Source organism: Prenolepis imparis, unplaced genomic scaffold, assembly GCF_030444845.1.
Source record: "Prenolepis imparis isolate NDT839.2.m4 unplaced genomic scaffold, iyPreImpa1.0 SCAF_7, whole genome shotgun sequence".
Lineage (NCBI taxonomy): Eukaryota > Metazoa > Arthropoda > Insecta > Hymenoptera > Formicidae > Prenolepis > Prenolepis imparis.
The window spans coordinates 7,053,359-7,069,540 of NW_028141165.1; the positions used below are offsets into that span (position 1 = coordinate 7,053,359).

At 33.6% G+C, this 16,182-nt stretch overlaps 1 protein-coding gene across 2 annotated transcripts in view; it reads left to right on the top strand.

The window, feature by feature from the left end:
- The window catches only part of Nlg-5 (neuroligin 5), a 104,710-nt gene that overhangs the window by 55,901 nt on the left and 32,627 nt on the right, over nt 1-16,182 (top strand). For both annotated transcript variants that reach the window (XM_083041489.1, XM_083041490.1), the window contains one exon: nt 9,404-10,041. In XM_083041489.1, coding sequence (XP_082897615.1) covers nt 9,820-10,041 — 222 coding nt within the window. In that variant the 5' untranslated portion in view covers nt 9,404-9,819. The remainder of the gene's footprint in view (nt 1-9,403; nt 10,042-16,182) is intronic.

Here is a 16,182-nt window from a genome sequence, read left to right on the forward strand (position 1 = left end):
AAATCAGCTCATTAAAGAGTTAATTTGCTAATTAATTTTTAAAATAAGAATATGTTATAAAAATTAAAATAATATGTTCTAAATAATATGTCATAATTCTTTAAACTCGCTTAATATATTTTGTCAGCTGATTTCTATCAAAAAATATTAATCGCAGATAAAGCACTATAACATATTATTTACAACATATTACTATTTTAAATCTTATAACTCTATTATTATTTTAAAATTTAATTAGCAAATTAACGCTTTATAATGTTTTTTTAACAGAAATCAGCTGATTAAAGCGTTAATTTGATAATTAAATTTTAAAATAATATGTTATAAAAATTAAAGTAGTCATATGTTGTAAATAATATGTTATAATTCCTTAAACTCGATTAATATTTTCGACAGTTATCAGCTGATTTCTGCCAAAAAATATTAATCGCAGATAAAGCATTATAACGTATTATTTACAACATATTACTATTTTACATTTTATAATATATTATTATTTTAAAATATAATTAGCAAATTAACGCTTTATTAATATTTTTTTGACAGAAATCAGCTGATTAAAGCGTTAATTTGGTAATTAAATTTTAAAATAATATTATGTTATAAAAATTAAAATAATAATTTGTTTTAAATAAAATGTTATAATACTTTAAACTAGATTAATATTTTTTGACAGTTATCAGCTGATTTCTGTATCATTCTTTTTAACATAAAATTGAGGAATGGCAACGCATGCTTGTGTCTTGTATTGTTCTAGTCTTTTTCTAAATAAACATGTTAAGTCGATTCTCGCAAGTATTGCCTCAATTTGCGTTGTGCGTTATATTTTATTGCATCGAGAGACTCATCGCAAGGGTTAGCAGTTGGACAGTTTGTCTAAAATAAAATAAAATAATGTTTTAAATAATGTTTTAATATTTTTAATTCGATTAATATTTTTGACAGTTATCAGTTATAGCTGATTTCTGTCAAAAAATATTAATCGCGGACAAAGTATATATTATAAGTATATATTATAACATATTATATTATTTACAATATATTATTATAATTAAAATAATAATATTTTGTATGTAATATAATATGTTATAATATTTTATCCGCGATTAATATTTTTTGACAGAAATCAGCTGATAACTGTCAAAAATATTAATCGAGTTTGAAGCATTATAACATATTATTTAAAATATAATATTATTTTATTTAATTTTATTTTGGACAAACTGTCAAACTGCTAACCCTCGCGATGACAGCTGTTCGATGCTATGAATATAATACACAACGCGAATCGAGACTGCCAATCAGCGTCGCGAAAAAGCGACAATGTCAATAACCTTTTTTAGAAAATGATACATGTGACTATTTAGGTTTTTATTATAATTTTATAAATTATTTATTTACTTAAACTTTCTTCAATTATTTTTCTTATATATTTTGTTTCTGTACGTACGAACAGAAACTATATACAAGAAAACGAAAATATTAATATATTTCATATTTAATTATATATAATATAATTTATTATAATATATATATATTTATTTATTTGATTATATATGGACTTTATTTCTCGGAAGAGAAATCGAAACTGCATTCGTTACTCGTTAATCTCAACTTATTCGAGCGGATACAAATATTTCTAAAATCACTCTTAATACAGCAACGAATGTAAATCCTATCTAAGGCATTTTAATCTGTACTTCGTGTTTCACGAAACATTAAATCCTACTTGAAGCCGTTTCGTAGAAAGCGCGCTGTATCTCCGGTAAAGTAGCGCCTTCCGACATTAAGATTCTATACAACTGGAAGTCATTTAATCTCGGCGGAAGATTTCAGCGCGCCGGCTACTCCACGAAGAAGGAACGATAGCGTATTGTAGGATATTCCGTGCACAGTTTGAAAACAGAAAATAAAGGCGAGACTGTTGCAAGGCAAATTCGACAAACAAGAATTGCTAGCTTTTCTCTTCGAACTAAGCTTTTCAGAAGCAAGATTTTCAGAGATTTATATTATATAAACTGCTCGAGATTTATAAATAAATAAATCAGTAAATGTATCTAAAGTAGATTGTACATTTAATCGCATTTTTCGCTTTTCATATACATATATACATGATGTCTCATTTTAAAAATGATAGTCTAATGTATCAAACTATGAACGGAATGTTTCGAACGGGATTTTAGAAAAAAATATATTAGGCAAAAGTTATCTTACTTCAATACTTTTATACAAAATGATTAAAAAAAATTAATTGGTGTAAAGAAAATACATTTTAAGAAAAAATATTTAATTTGCAACATACAGCTTTATATAATATATAATAGAAGCTAATCTAATTTTTTGCTTTAAATCAGATAAATAATACAGATTCGATGAAAAAATGAATGAATTAAATATCGCAGGACGATATTTAATTCATTCATTTTTTCAGGAGAAATAACGCAAAGTCTTCGAGCTTTTCGCGAATTAAAATTTTAATTCGCAATGCGAGAGAATTCTGAAATTTCACAAATATCTCTCAAGTCGTAAACAACTTATGCGTTTACTTGGCCAACATAGTGCTATCGATTTTCTAGCGTTGTCGAATATGCCGATAGACGCGATGGTATCGGCTGCATTAAACCGACTGTAAATACACGTCGATAGTGATTGCCGGCTTACAGATTCTGCCGAATAAAATACTCTCGCGCGTTTTCTACGAAAAGCTCCGACATGCGTGACGTGTTGCATTGCGTTGCGCAATATAAAAGCGCATTGACAAAGAGTATAAGCCACTGCAGTTTCATATATAAACTTTTGGTACTTATTGTTCTTTCCTCTCTGTTCCCGCTCTGTTACATAATCAATATAACACGATATTATATACGCTCTCTATAAAAGAATAAATAAACAGAAAAAGCAAACGAAGAAGAAAATTAAACATTATTCGTGCGCGTAATCGACGTTCACCAGAGTCAATTCTGATCGAATACCGCGCGATTTGCGATGCTGTTTTGCGCGTTTGCTATAGCATTAAAAACACGATTTGTGCCCGGCGCGTAAAAGCTCGGTCTCTCGCCTAATCGATTTAACGTTTATAACAGGCATCGAAAGGCATGCTTCCGGTCGCTATCCGAAAATTATCGCTGTAGTTCAACTATTCACCAGCGGTCGGTCCAACCATGTTATCTGCGGTCAGCGTGACGTACTCCCATTAAGTACTTCGATCGTGCTTATTTTCGTTCGCAGAGATACGACCGGGAAAGCACCCTCCGCGGTTTTGTAGCTAAACTATATATATATAATAAGCGAAAAGGTCATGTGCACATGTATATATCGTGACGGATACGAGCGGTTTTTAATGCTTTGATTATCGCATCAATTATATACATAGCATACTTGCTTTTTCGAGAATCATCTCAATAATTAATTCACTTATATTTTACGCAAATATATAATATACAATATGATAACATATAATATATTATAATACTCGAGAAAATAGGCATATAATTTATATATGTACCTACGATATGGCAATTTTATTAGTAACAATATATCATCTTTTTGCTTTAATTTAATATATTTTATTGCTTTAATTTAATATATTCTATCTTTATATAAATTTAGATTGACGCAATAAACGCGATTTACATGATAGCTAACACAATGATTTCTTTCACTAAAAATTTGGACCTTTGGTAGAGAGGAAAATTATTATTTCAAAACAATTTTTTTATCGTAAACTAATTTTAATCGGCTCGTCAAAATTTATGCTGCGAAAAATTGCGATTATATTTTCGGATTAAACGTGACTGGTTGACTAGCGAAATTGTGAACCCATCTAATGAATACATTAATGAGCGATGAATGATGGCAATCTATACGCGTTCGCGCGTGTGATCAAGTTCTCCCGATGGTTTTAGCATAAAATATTGAACAGATACGAATCGAAGGGGTGTCGCCGATTCATCTAGATGTGCTTGCTCGATAAACAGTCTCTAGTATTTAGAAAAAGACTTGGTCCCGAATATTCTCGTCGAATCCCGATTTCCTATTTTTAATTGAGCCGCGAAGCACTACACTCTGATAAATATTTTATATCAATTTTTAACCGCACACATGCATTGCATCAGTGAATATTATTATACACGAATATAGAATGCATGTGTGTATGATTTCTATGAGGATTTTTGTAAGAATAATATCTTGTGTCAATGAAAATTAATGATCTTGAATAGCTCGACATGTAGTTAGAGATCTTCTAGGAAGAGATGGATCAATTTGTCACTATTAGTATAAAAACTGAAAACAGGAGAACGCGGCGAAAATTAAAATATATTTAAAATAAAAAAATTATTATTTTAAATATTAAAATAATAAAATGTGATTAAAAAAATTAAATACTATTTTAGATTTTAAAAAAATTTATATATTATATATATATAGTATGGATTAATAAAAATTAGATTAATTAGAGATGTGAAGTATATTATCTTCTTCTTGCATTCTTCTTGCATTAAAATTAAAAATCTTTTTAATTTTAATGCAAGAAGAATGCAAGAAGAAGATAATATACTTTATATCTTTTTAGTTCAAACTTACCTTACAATGATTTTATAAATAAAATGTTTTAAATGTTTGAAAGGATCTCTCTATCTCTAACACTCTCTCTTCCTTCTCTTTGTCTCTCTCATTTCCGGTCTTCATACTAATGGCGGCAGTCAATTAAAAACAACCTAATTGTTGATCCATCTCTATCCAGAAGATCTTTACATGTAATAGTATCAATATTATATTATATCAGTAATCCTCTCTTATTAATATACCATTTGTATATCTAAGTAATATATATTACTTAAATATTACTTAAAAATGTGGTGACCATTTTTTATTCTTTCGATACCAACGTCTAAACAACATTTTCTCTCTCGAGAAACTAACAGCACTTTCCGACCGTGAATTAATCATGAGCTTGAAAATCATTCGTCGCGCATGGCTTATGCATCCGGCGTAGACCGGGAGAATATTTACCGGAGTGGACGATCGCGGGCCGCACTGAATCGCGTACTGTTTGCGGCAAATTCCACGAGAGATTCCATTGTAATTGAACGAGGCTGACTCGATTATAAAGTCAAATCATCGGCAGATGGATGGGGATTCTTCCTTCGCGAGGGAATGCGTTTCCTCCGCCGCCTTCTAGTAAGTCTCACCCCGACTCTTCTTCCCTCTTTTTCGTTCGCCTCTCTCAAACGCCTGGCGTTCGAATCGAAGTACAAAGAATGATGGTGTCTTGGGACTCCTCTCACGTGCAATCCGCGAAACGTTTCAAAGAGAATTTCGAGAAATTTAGAAGGTCCCCGAGTTCGCGCAAATTATTGGTGTGCTGTTAAAGAGCAGAAAACTCGACAGGAATCTTGAAAAATGAAATTGTCTCCGGAATGGTAAACGCTGTCGGCTTTAATTTAGCGTAATGGCTGTAATAATACGCCGCCACAAATGGTATGCAATAACAAACCTACGTAATTCAAGGTTGTAATTTAATAATAAAAGGATAAAAACTTTCATCTTTTGAGATATATTATTTCGCTTATGTAAATATTGTTCTCAGACTTTTTATGTAACACCCCGTGTTTCATATTACGAAACGTTATTGGAAAAATTTAACTTCGAAATATATGTATACATATATGTACTTTTTATATAACACTCTATGCATTATAAAACATTTTTGCAAAAATTTTATATGTATATATAATTTATACATATATTTAAAAAGAAATTAATATATATTTTTTTTTTTATTAATTTTTTTCAAGAACGTTTTATAATATGACAGGTGTTATATAAAAAATCTGAAGATAATATCTACGCATATAAGCGTAAAATAAATTATATTCTATCATAGCGATTTAAACATTTAATGGATATTAATGGATATTAATTATTTTTAATATATCGAGGCGTTATGACGCGCGTAAATGACGAATAATAGTTTGTAGGATTTTAAAACGGCCAGATTGACTGACTTGAAAAATGACGGAGAGGTATAGGTGTGCGGAAAACCGCGGCAATACCGAGCGAAGCTTCGTCGATATCAATTTCTTTCGCTTGATTTTCGCGGATGAAACGTCAAACCGAAGATAAAGTGGTGCAGTACAAGGCTGCCTTACGCTCGCGCAGTTATATGTATATTCCCGGGTTACACGCCTGTTCCCGGGAACCGCGTCGGAATCCTCCGGGAAACGGTGAACGCTATATATCGGGAGGCGAAAGTTAGAGCCGCCTGGGGGGATCGGTACGACCGATAATTGAAGCTTGAATTAAATTAGTCCCGGTTCTCCGTTCTATCGAATGACTGAAAGTCTCGCGCGCTGCTCGCACGATAACCGAATTGACCCCACGTTGGTCGATCTAATCGCGATTATCGATCACCGCTCTTACGCCGAGATTTCATTAGGATCGATATCGCTCTATCGATTAAATCGGTTAGGCAAGATGCATAATGGATTCAGCAAACGCACGTGAGTCCGATAACGGTTGAATTCCCCTTTGAACTTGCTTCTCCCATTGCGGGTGCGAGGACTTCTCGTATAGTTACGGTAATATATCATTCTTACGCAAGATGAATCCGAACGATTTGGCACGAGAGAACAAACGTATATTGAAAAAATGTATTGTTATTTTAAAAACTTATCACTTATTTTCAAAACGTTGTTCTAAAATAGATGCCAAAGAGATTCTCTTACGTTAACAGAAAAATTCTCTAAAGATTAGCATCAGATATTCCTAATTTGTAAAAATGTAGATAAAATAGAATTTATTTTTACATTAACAAAAAGATATATTATTTTACAGTACATTGGCAAAGAAAGACCATAAAGAACGCATAATACATATAGACCGAGCATAAAGCACCTGAGTCCTGAACGATTAAATTAGATTATATGTTACACGTTACTTACTACACTTCTCTTAAATCGCTCAAATTTTTTTCAAGCCATTTATTAACTTTATCCATTTTTCTAATAAATTAAATCTATTCAGTGACAAACACTGTACTGCACTGTAAATTACATGTAAGCGTTTACATTGTTGCAACAATATGACTATATAACATCAAATGAACGATCCATATAAAAGAAAAACATCACCTCATGTTATTAACAAAGTATATATTTTTATTGTTAGTTGTAGAGGATGTTTTAAACACTAGGAATATATATTAAGAGAGATTTCACAGTATACAGTCCTTTTATTTTGAGAATACAATTTTTTCGGTCTAAATTGCGCTATGATAATGAAGCAGAGAAATTAGCATGTGCGATGTGCATTTCGATTTGCGAAAAAAATCGGAACAAGGAATCTTATCTCGTACCTCTTCCCAAATTGGAAACTTCTGAATATCAAAGTTGTAATTTATCACAAAAACTTATTCCCGGCGGCCATACCGTATCTATTATCGTCGCCAATTTTTCATTCCGACGAAAATACGTTGTCGATGTCCACCGCGGATAATGCGAGATCTGACGCAATTGTGAAAAGACACCGTATATGTCTCGTCCCACTCGTTGTCATCCATTTATGTTAAATAAATCATATTACGTAATAACGTGCCGAGTTATATATAACGCACGGCGACACGGAAACGCATCCGCGCCGAGCAAATGGATTTACTTAAAAGTTTAATAATATAAGCTATAATATATGTGTGTGCACTGTGTAGGAAATTACAGCGGAAATCCATTAAACCGTACCAATGATGTAATTGAACAAAATAATTAAAAGAACAATGATCTCTATGTTTGTCTCTGGCAAAAATAACTTGAGAATATTCGAATTTAACGAAGAAAAGCAGAGAGGGAATAAAATTCATTTTGGAGCAAGAGACCTATCTTCGCGTTTGCGATCGAGAAAGTTAAAGAAAAAAAATGTAGATGTTTGTACTCAAGTAATCCCACGCACAATTCGCTTTCTAATTAATTTGTTTCCCGTCAACTTTGAATTTTGCAACGGCAGCGAAGAACGGAAAGAAAACTGTCGACTGACGAGATTCGAGCGGACGGCGCCAATCACCATCGTGGATAATGCAGTCGTGATTAAAAATTTAAATCAGCCATTGGCGGCGATATCGTTAACGGACGAGAAAGTTTAGCGGAGATCCAGCGGCGCCTCCGCCGTTAAACCCTAAAGCGGAAACGTGGTGCGAGAGAGGAAAAGCGAGGGGTTGAAACCAGAAGGAGATGGTTGATCAGCGAGGTTGTCCTGCGGGGAGATAAGTTTCTCGGTGCAATCAGTGCCTCGCTATCTCTATCCTACCGCAATCCTTCGCATCTCGTTCTCGCTCTTCGTTCTACCTCTTCTTCAGCGTTCAACAACCTTTTCGTGTATCTGCAGTTCTGCCGCAGCTCTCTCGCTTCTCTTCTTTACGCCTCCGACAATGCGGGACTTAAGATAATACGGCGCTCGTGTAATGCCGTACGGTTTATTCACGTTCGAGATTCAACGACGAAGATTAACGCTGCAAAGCAAAGTGTTTGCGAAAACCGATATAATTCTGAGTGAATTAAATTTTTCAATTCGGAAATTTACTGATTAATGTAACAATAATAATTTTTTTCTTATAACTTTTTCCCCCTAAGAATCCTTTTAAATGTATAAAATATTTTATAATATTAATTATAATATAGTCGCATATTATTATATATATACAAATAAAACATTATATACATTTAATAATTTTCTAAATACAAATATTGTATTTAGAGTTTGAGATGTAAGGATATATTCGGATTTAATTATTGCCGCGATTTCGACAACGGCAAATTCGATTTATTTGATCACCGAGCGTTGCGTCGATCGTGCGGTGGGATTAATTAATAAAGTGATTGATTCGGTTAAACGCATTAATCGCATCGCGCGCCGCACATTTGCGCGCGACATCGGCATCGGCGGAGTTCCATAAATTCGAAAACTGCCGATCGATCGGATCGCGTCCGTTCATCAGCGCGTTCGTGCCGAGCGGATTCACCGCAAAACCGGACGCGGTATCAAATGGATCAACGATTTACAAAAAAAAATTGACGAATGGCGCAATCCCATCGGCGTTATGGCATGCGATTCGTTCGCATTGATAGGCCTATTGTTGTAATTATAAGCGTGAACAAAAGCCCGCTTTCGCGCGGACGATGGCTTTGGCTGAAGAGGTAGACTTTATCGCATTTCCCCGGGTTTGAATAATTGCGATAACGAAACTCTCTCCCTTGTGCTCGCGATATCCGCGACAATATCGCAATAAGTCTAATTCTAATTTATCTCTCGCGTCTCTTCGCAACGCGAACGCGCAAAAATTTCTTATTACCGAAAATAAACTGGCAGATCTCGCGCAGATGTTTTATTATATTGAATTCTCGCTTGTTTGCAGAGACGTTCAACCTTGCTGCAGTAATGGAGGCCCGGCCGTCTCCCAACTTTCTTATTCAAGATGTTTTGAGAGTAATTTAACTTGAACTCTCCGGACTCGAAGGGTGCCAGTTCCAGTGCGCGAGGAAGAAGCGGGGAGGAATGAACGTCGGGATAAAACGCGCGGAAGAAAAGTGACTACCGTGATGCGGGAACTCGGTCGTGCTGTTCGCGAGGCAAAGTTCACCTACCATTTGTCGCGAACGAATTAGACAATTTTCTCGTGGAATCGTGGGAAATCGCGCTGATTCCCGGCCAGATACATCCGGGCTGACTCGACCGGTTGCCCGGCTGTCCTGTCCAAATATACCGACGACCAAGGTCGCCGTACGGTTATGCTAGTGGCGTCGCTGCAGGTGGCCGCCAGCAAATGCTGTCATGCCGCTGCCATGCCAGCCGGCGGCCCGGAGCTGGTCGCTGGTCGCAACGAGGACTCAGATCAGGCTGCTGAGCCGCTACTACCCTCGCGTAGGACTCGCGCTGCTGCTCGTCCTGTTAATCCTGGCCGGTCGCGGTCGAGCGGCCTCATCTCAACCTGTGACCCGCTACGCCTCGCGCATCGTCGAGACCAAAAGCGGACAGATACGTGGAATACTTCAGGTATGTGTATATCGATTCTTCTTGCTAGAGAGGGACTAGATTCGGGAGGGGATGGGGAAGAGGAAGAGAAAGAGGAGGAGGAATAGGAAAGGGAGGAGAATGATGGGGTATGGGATATATCGAGCGATGAACCACCCCCGGCAGGATTTGGGTATCCTGCAGGTAAAACGGACACGTAGTAGAGCCTGCTCGGACACGGATTCGGTTCGTTGTAAATGGTGAATCGTGATTCGCGGATCGGCCCGTCCACGGGCGGTATTACGCGGTACGTTGCTGTTTCCGCGGCGCGCACGGCGAAAGGAGAGATTTATTGCCGGATTGACCCTGCGGGGAAGCGGAATTTTTCTGTTCGCTCGCAGAGAGAAGCATCGTTGGAAACCATCGATTATTCGTGACAACGTGTCATTTTTTTATTATTCTAAATTCGAATTTTTCATATAAAGTGAAGACGTATCTTTCACATGCAGAAAAAAAAACTTTTTCATCTTTCTCTTGCGTTGAGATTTGATAAATTGGTATAAAATAGAGTTAAACGGCAGTATCTCACGGGAATTGATCGCAATTCCTCGCATAGGTCAATTCTCGCTGTTTACAAAGGGAACGAGAGCGGTAGTTATATGGTAGTGGAAATGATAACACGAATATTTGGATACTATGTATACAGCATGGGATAATATCTTGGACATGAATTAATCCCTCGTTGCGATTCATGTGCGAAATGTGAATCAATTTTGGTCAAGAGTTGTATGCATTCAGTTTAATATCTTGTTAGCTAATATTGAAATAGTAATTATGATAATAACGATACATGATTCTTTATTGGCAATATTCCTATAGTAATTATATTAATATTAAATTTTTATTTTAATAATTTGCTGATCTTGTAATATTAACACAATAATATTAATATGTATGTATACATGAAAATTGTGATTCAATTATATATATGATTTAATATCATAATATCATTTAATTATATATCAATGATTCTTTTTCAAAATTAAAACGTTTAATGTGTACGAGTAACTTTTGCGCTTTTACGCTTTGAAATTTTTCGCACATAGAATTCGCGAAACGCATTTGCACAAAGACAGGAACCATGCTTAATGTTCTCTCATTAACATCCCGAGGAACATTAGTGCGCACCGACGCATTAAATCTTACTGCCCAATTATTTCTACGCTGTACTGTCTTCCTACCGTCTCTTAAATTTGATCGCGTCGCCATATATTCTTGTACTCTCTTCTTGTATTGTACTTTCTCTCCTTTTCTCTCTTTCTCATTACTTTTCCGTCCAATCTAACTCGTCGTTCTCGGTGTGTCCAATACCTTTTTTTTTTTTTTTTCATTGCTTAGCGACGTACTCTTTCATTAAATGCGTTACTGTCCTCCTATCACTCCCGCAAACTTTGCAGACCTTCTTCCGGCCTTCCTCTCCCTGGCATCAGTTTCTCTCTACTCTCTTTCTCTCACCATCCCTTTAACTTATTACCGCACCTAAATCTTGCTGTCGACTCGACGTTGAAACTTGCTTTTGCTTGTTAAGTATCTTTACCGATAGCTTTTATATCTCTTTTGCGGTTTTTTTTGCCGTACTATAGTATTCTAATTAACTACAAATATGTGTGCGTTTAGAGAGAAAGCTCGTTAGCCTTTCCAGTGAACGTTCGCTACACAGTTAACTACATATTTTTTCAAACAAACGCAGTGAGAACGTATTTCTCGTCACAAGTGGTACGGGGTATACAAATAAATAAATTACAAACAAATGGAAATAGACTCTTACTCCGCGACTCGAAATTTCGCGATTAAAGCAATCGGATTTGAAATGACGAAATATAAGCGTTTTATTTTCCGGCTATTTCTTTTCAATACACAACTATATGCGCGTAGCTGCAACAGCACCAGCGGCGAAAACTAAAAGCGGTCCGATATATGTCCCAATGGCTCCGAAACGACAACGAAATTTTTCCAGGAGACAATCTGCTGGCAGCTCGTCTATCGCGACCAAAGCGTTTTCACAATGCCGATCAGTCAGAACGGACAAGACCGTTTTGACATTTACTGCGGCATTCGCTACGCCGGATGGTAGACATCAATTACGTCTAATAGATATTCATATCGACAAGGGGCGGATCGATGGACGTCCGATGATTCTCTCCCCCGTAGGCGTCGCGATGTCGTTGCTTTTGCTCGCGAATTTAAAGTATTCGCGGACAGGATATCATCCGATACCATCCCGCGTAGTTTTTGGACATCATCCAAAATAAATTTACAGCCGCGGGTCAGAAATCGGCCAAATTGACGCTTTGATATTAATTTGGAATCATGCTTGGCTGTCCGACAATAACGCGACGTGAAAATATAAGCTTTTATCTCCGCATGTGTTGTATTTAACTTTCTGACGCTGCAAATTTTAAATGTTTAACGCTGTATTAATCGTTGCGCTCAAAATTATACGAATCGCGCTTGTTTGAAAATGCGCATGTCATGAAAAAGGACTGCCAACATTGATTAAATCCAATTGCTTCGATCGCGAAATTTCACACTAGAAAAGTTGGATTTTTATTTTAAGAATTCCCCAGTTAGTTTTGCAATATTCTGTTCTAAAAGAGGCATCCAAAAAATTCTCTTACCTTAAAAGAGGAATGTATATCCTCTAAAGATTAGTATCAGATATAAAAATATATATAAACGAAATGAGATTTATTTTTACATTAACAAATTGTAAAATGTACATTATTTTACAACACGCATACAAAGAAAGGCCATAAAGAAAGCATAAACACAGTTTATATAAATCAAATGAGACACAGGACTTAGACTTCTGAACGATTAAATTAAGTTATGTTATATATTATTCGTGAATTTCTATCATTCAAAAATTCTTTTTCGAGAATACTTATTTTACATTGCTGCAATAATATAACTATAAAACGCTAAATAAACGGTCTACACATTTATTATCAATAAAGAATATCTTTTTAATTTAAGATAGTATTTCTAGAAACACTTAAGAATATCTGTCGAGAGAGATTTTATAGTATATATAGTACTTTTACTTCGAGAATACAATTTTTTCGGTGCATCCCCGCGCTCTTGTCGCGTGTCTATGTATAACAATATTAGAGATGTATATACAAATTATATTGAAGCACTAGCGGATCCTGACGTCGATAATGGGGGGGGGGGGGGGGGTTTGCAAAATTATTTTATTTAATATTTTTGGTTTCATGATTAGCTTTTATTCCAGGATCAACCACGTCGATAGAAAATCTCTTTAATGTTTGTTTTTCTTTATTTATATTTTTTAAACAAATTCAGCAAAACTGTTTCTTTTAATTTGCAAGGGGGGGTTTAACCCCCCTCCCCCCAGGATCCGCTAGTATATATATATATATTATATAGATATAAAGAATTTCTCGCCTAATTATTTTCATGCAACGAAATTATCTCATCATTTCGTCCTATGTCTGACTTAATCTAAACCTAACTCCTTGAATGCGTGATGAGTATAATTTACAGTGTATCTTATACTTTTATATATATATATATATACATATATATATATATATATAAGTATAAGATATACTGTAAATAATACTTATTACGCATTCAAGGAGTTAAGTTTAGATTAAGTCAGACATAGGATGAAATGATGAGATAATTTCATGCACGAAAATAATTAGGCGAAATTCTTTGTATCTATATAATATATATATTATATAGATATAAAGAATTTTACCTAATTATTTTCGTGCAATGAAATTATCTCATCATTTCGTCCTATGTCTGACTTAATCTAAACCTAACTCCTTGAATGCGTGATGAGTATAATTTACAGTGTATCTTATACTTTTATATATATATATATATATATATATATAATATATACAATATGTATGTATAAGATACACTGTAAATTATACTCATTACGCATTCAAGGAGTTAAGTTTAGATTAAGTCAGACATAGGACGAAATGATGAGATAATTTTGATGTACGAAAATAATTAGGCGAAATTCTTTGTATCTATATAATATATATATTATATAGATATAATATATATTATATAGATATAAAGAATTTTACCTAATTATTTTCGTGCAATGAAATTATCTCATCATTTCGTCCTATGTCTGACTTAATCTATGCTTAACTCCTTGAATGCGTAATGAGTATAATTTACAGTGTATCTTATATATATACATTAGTGGATCCAGACATCGATATAGCTCTTTAATATTTGTTTTTTTTATTTATATTTTTTAAACAAATTCAGCAAAACTGTTTCTTTTAATTTGCAAGGGGGGTTTAACCCCCCTCCCCCCCAGGATCCGCCAGTGTATATATATATATATATATATTATATAGATATAAAGAATTTCTCGCCTAATTATTTTCATGCAACGAAATTATCTCATCATTTCATCCTATGTCTGACTTAATCTAAACCTAACTCCTTGAATGCGTGATGAGTATAATTTACAGTGTATCTTATACTTTTATATATATATATATATACATATATATATATATATAAGTATAAGATATACTGTAAATAATACTTATTACGCATTCAAGGAGTTAAGTTTAGATTAAGTCAGACATAGGATGAAATGATGAGATAATTTCATGCACGAAAATAATTAGGCGAAATTCTTTATATATATATATATATATATATATATATATAATATATACAATATGTATGTATAAGATACACTGTAAATTATACTCATTACGCATTCAAGGAGTTAAGTTTAGATTAAGTCAGACATAGGATGAAATGATGAGATAATTTCGTTGCACGAAAATAATTAGACGAAATTCTTTATATCTATATAATATATACAATATGTATGTATAAGATACACTGTAAATTATACTCATTACGCATTCAAGGAATGAAATATAGATTAAGTCAGACATAGGACGAAATGATGAGATAATTTTGTTGTACGAAAATAATTAGGCGAAATTCTTTGTATCTATATAATATATATATTATATAGATATAATATATATTATATAGATATAAAGAATTTTACCTAATTATTTTCGTGCAATGAAATTATCTCATCATTTCGTCCTATGTCTGACTTAATCTATGCTTAACTCCTTGAATGCGTAATGAGTATAGTTTACAGTGTATCTTATATATATACATTAGCGAATCCAGACGTCGATATAGCTCTTTAATGTTTGTTTTTTTTATTTATATTTTTTAAACAAATTCAGCAAAACTGTTTCTTTTAATTTGCAAGGGGGGGTTTAACCCCCCTCCCCCCCAGGATCCGCCAGTGTATATATATATATATATATATATATTATATAGATATAAAGAATTTCTCGCCTAATTATTTTCATGCAACGAAATTATCTCATCATTTCGTCCTATGTCTGACTTAATCTAAACCTAACTCCTTGAATGCGTGATGAGTATAATTTACAGTGTATCTTATACTTTTATATATATATATATACATATATATATAAGTATAAGATATACTGTAAATAATACTTATTACGCATTCAAGGAGTTAAGTTTAGATTAAGTCAGACATAGGATGAAATGATGAGATAATTTCATGCACGAAAATAATTAGGCGAAATTCTTTATATATATATATATATATATATATATATAATATATACAATATGTATGTATAAGATACACTGTAAATTATACTCATTACGCATTCAAGGAGTTAAGTTTAGATTAAGTCAGACATAGGATGAAATGATGAGATAATTTCGTTGCACGAAAATAATTAGACGAAATTCTTTATATCTATATAATATATACAATATGTATGTATAAGATACACTGTAAATTATACTCATTACGCATTCAAGGAATGAAGTATAGATTAAGTCAGACATAGGACGAAATGATGAGATAATTTTGTTGTACGAAAATAATTAGGCGAAATTCTTTGTATCTATATAATATATATATTATATAGATATAATATATATTATATAGATATAAAGAATTTTACCTAATTATTTTCGTGCAATGAAATTATCTCATCATTTCGTCCTATGTCTGACTTAATCTAAGCTTAACTCCTTGAATGCGTAATGAGTATAATTTACAGTGTATCTTATATATATACATTAGCGGATCCAGACGTCG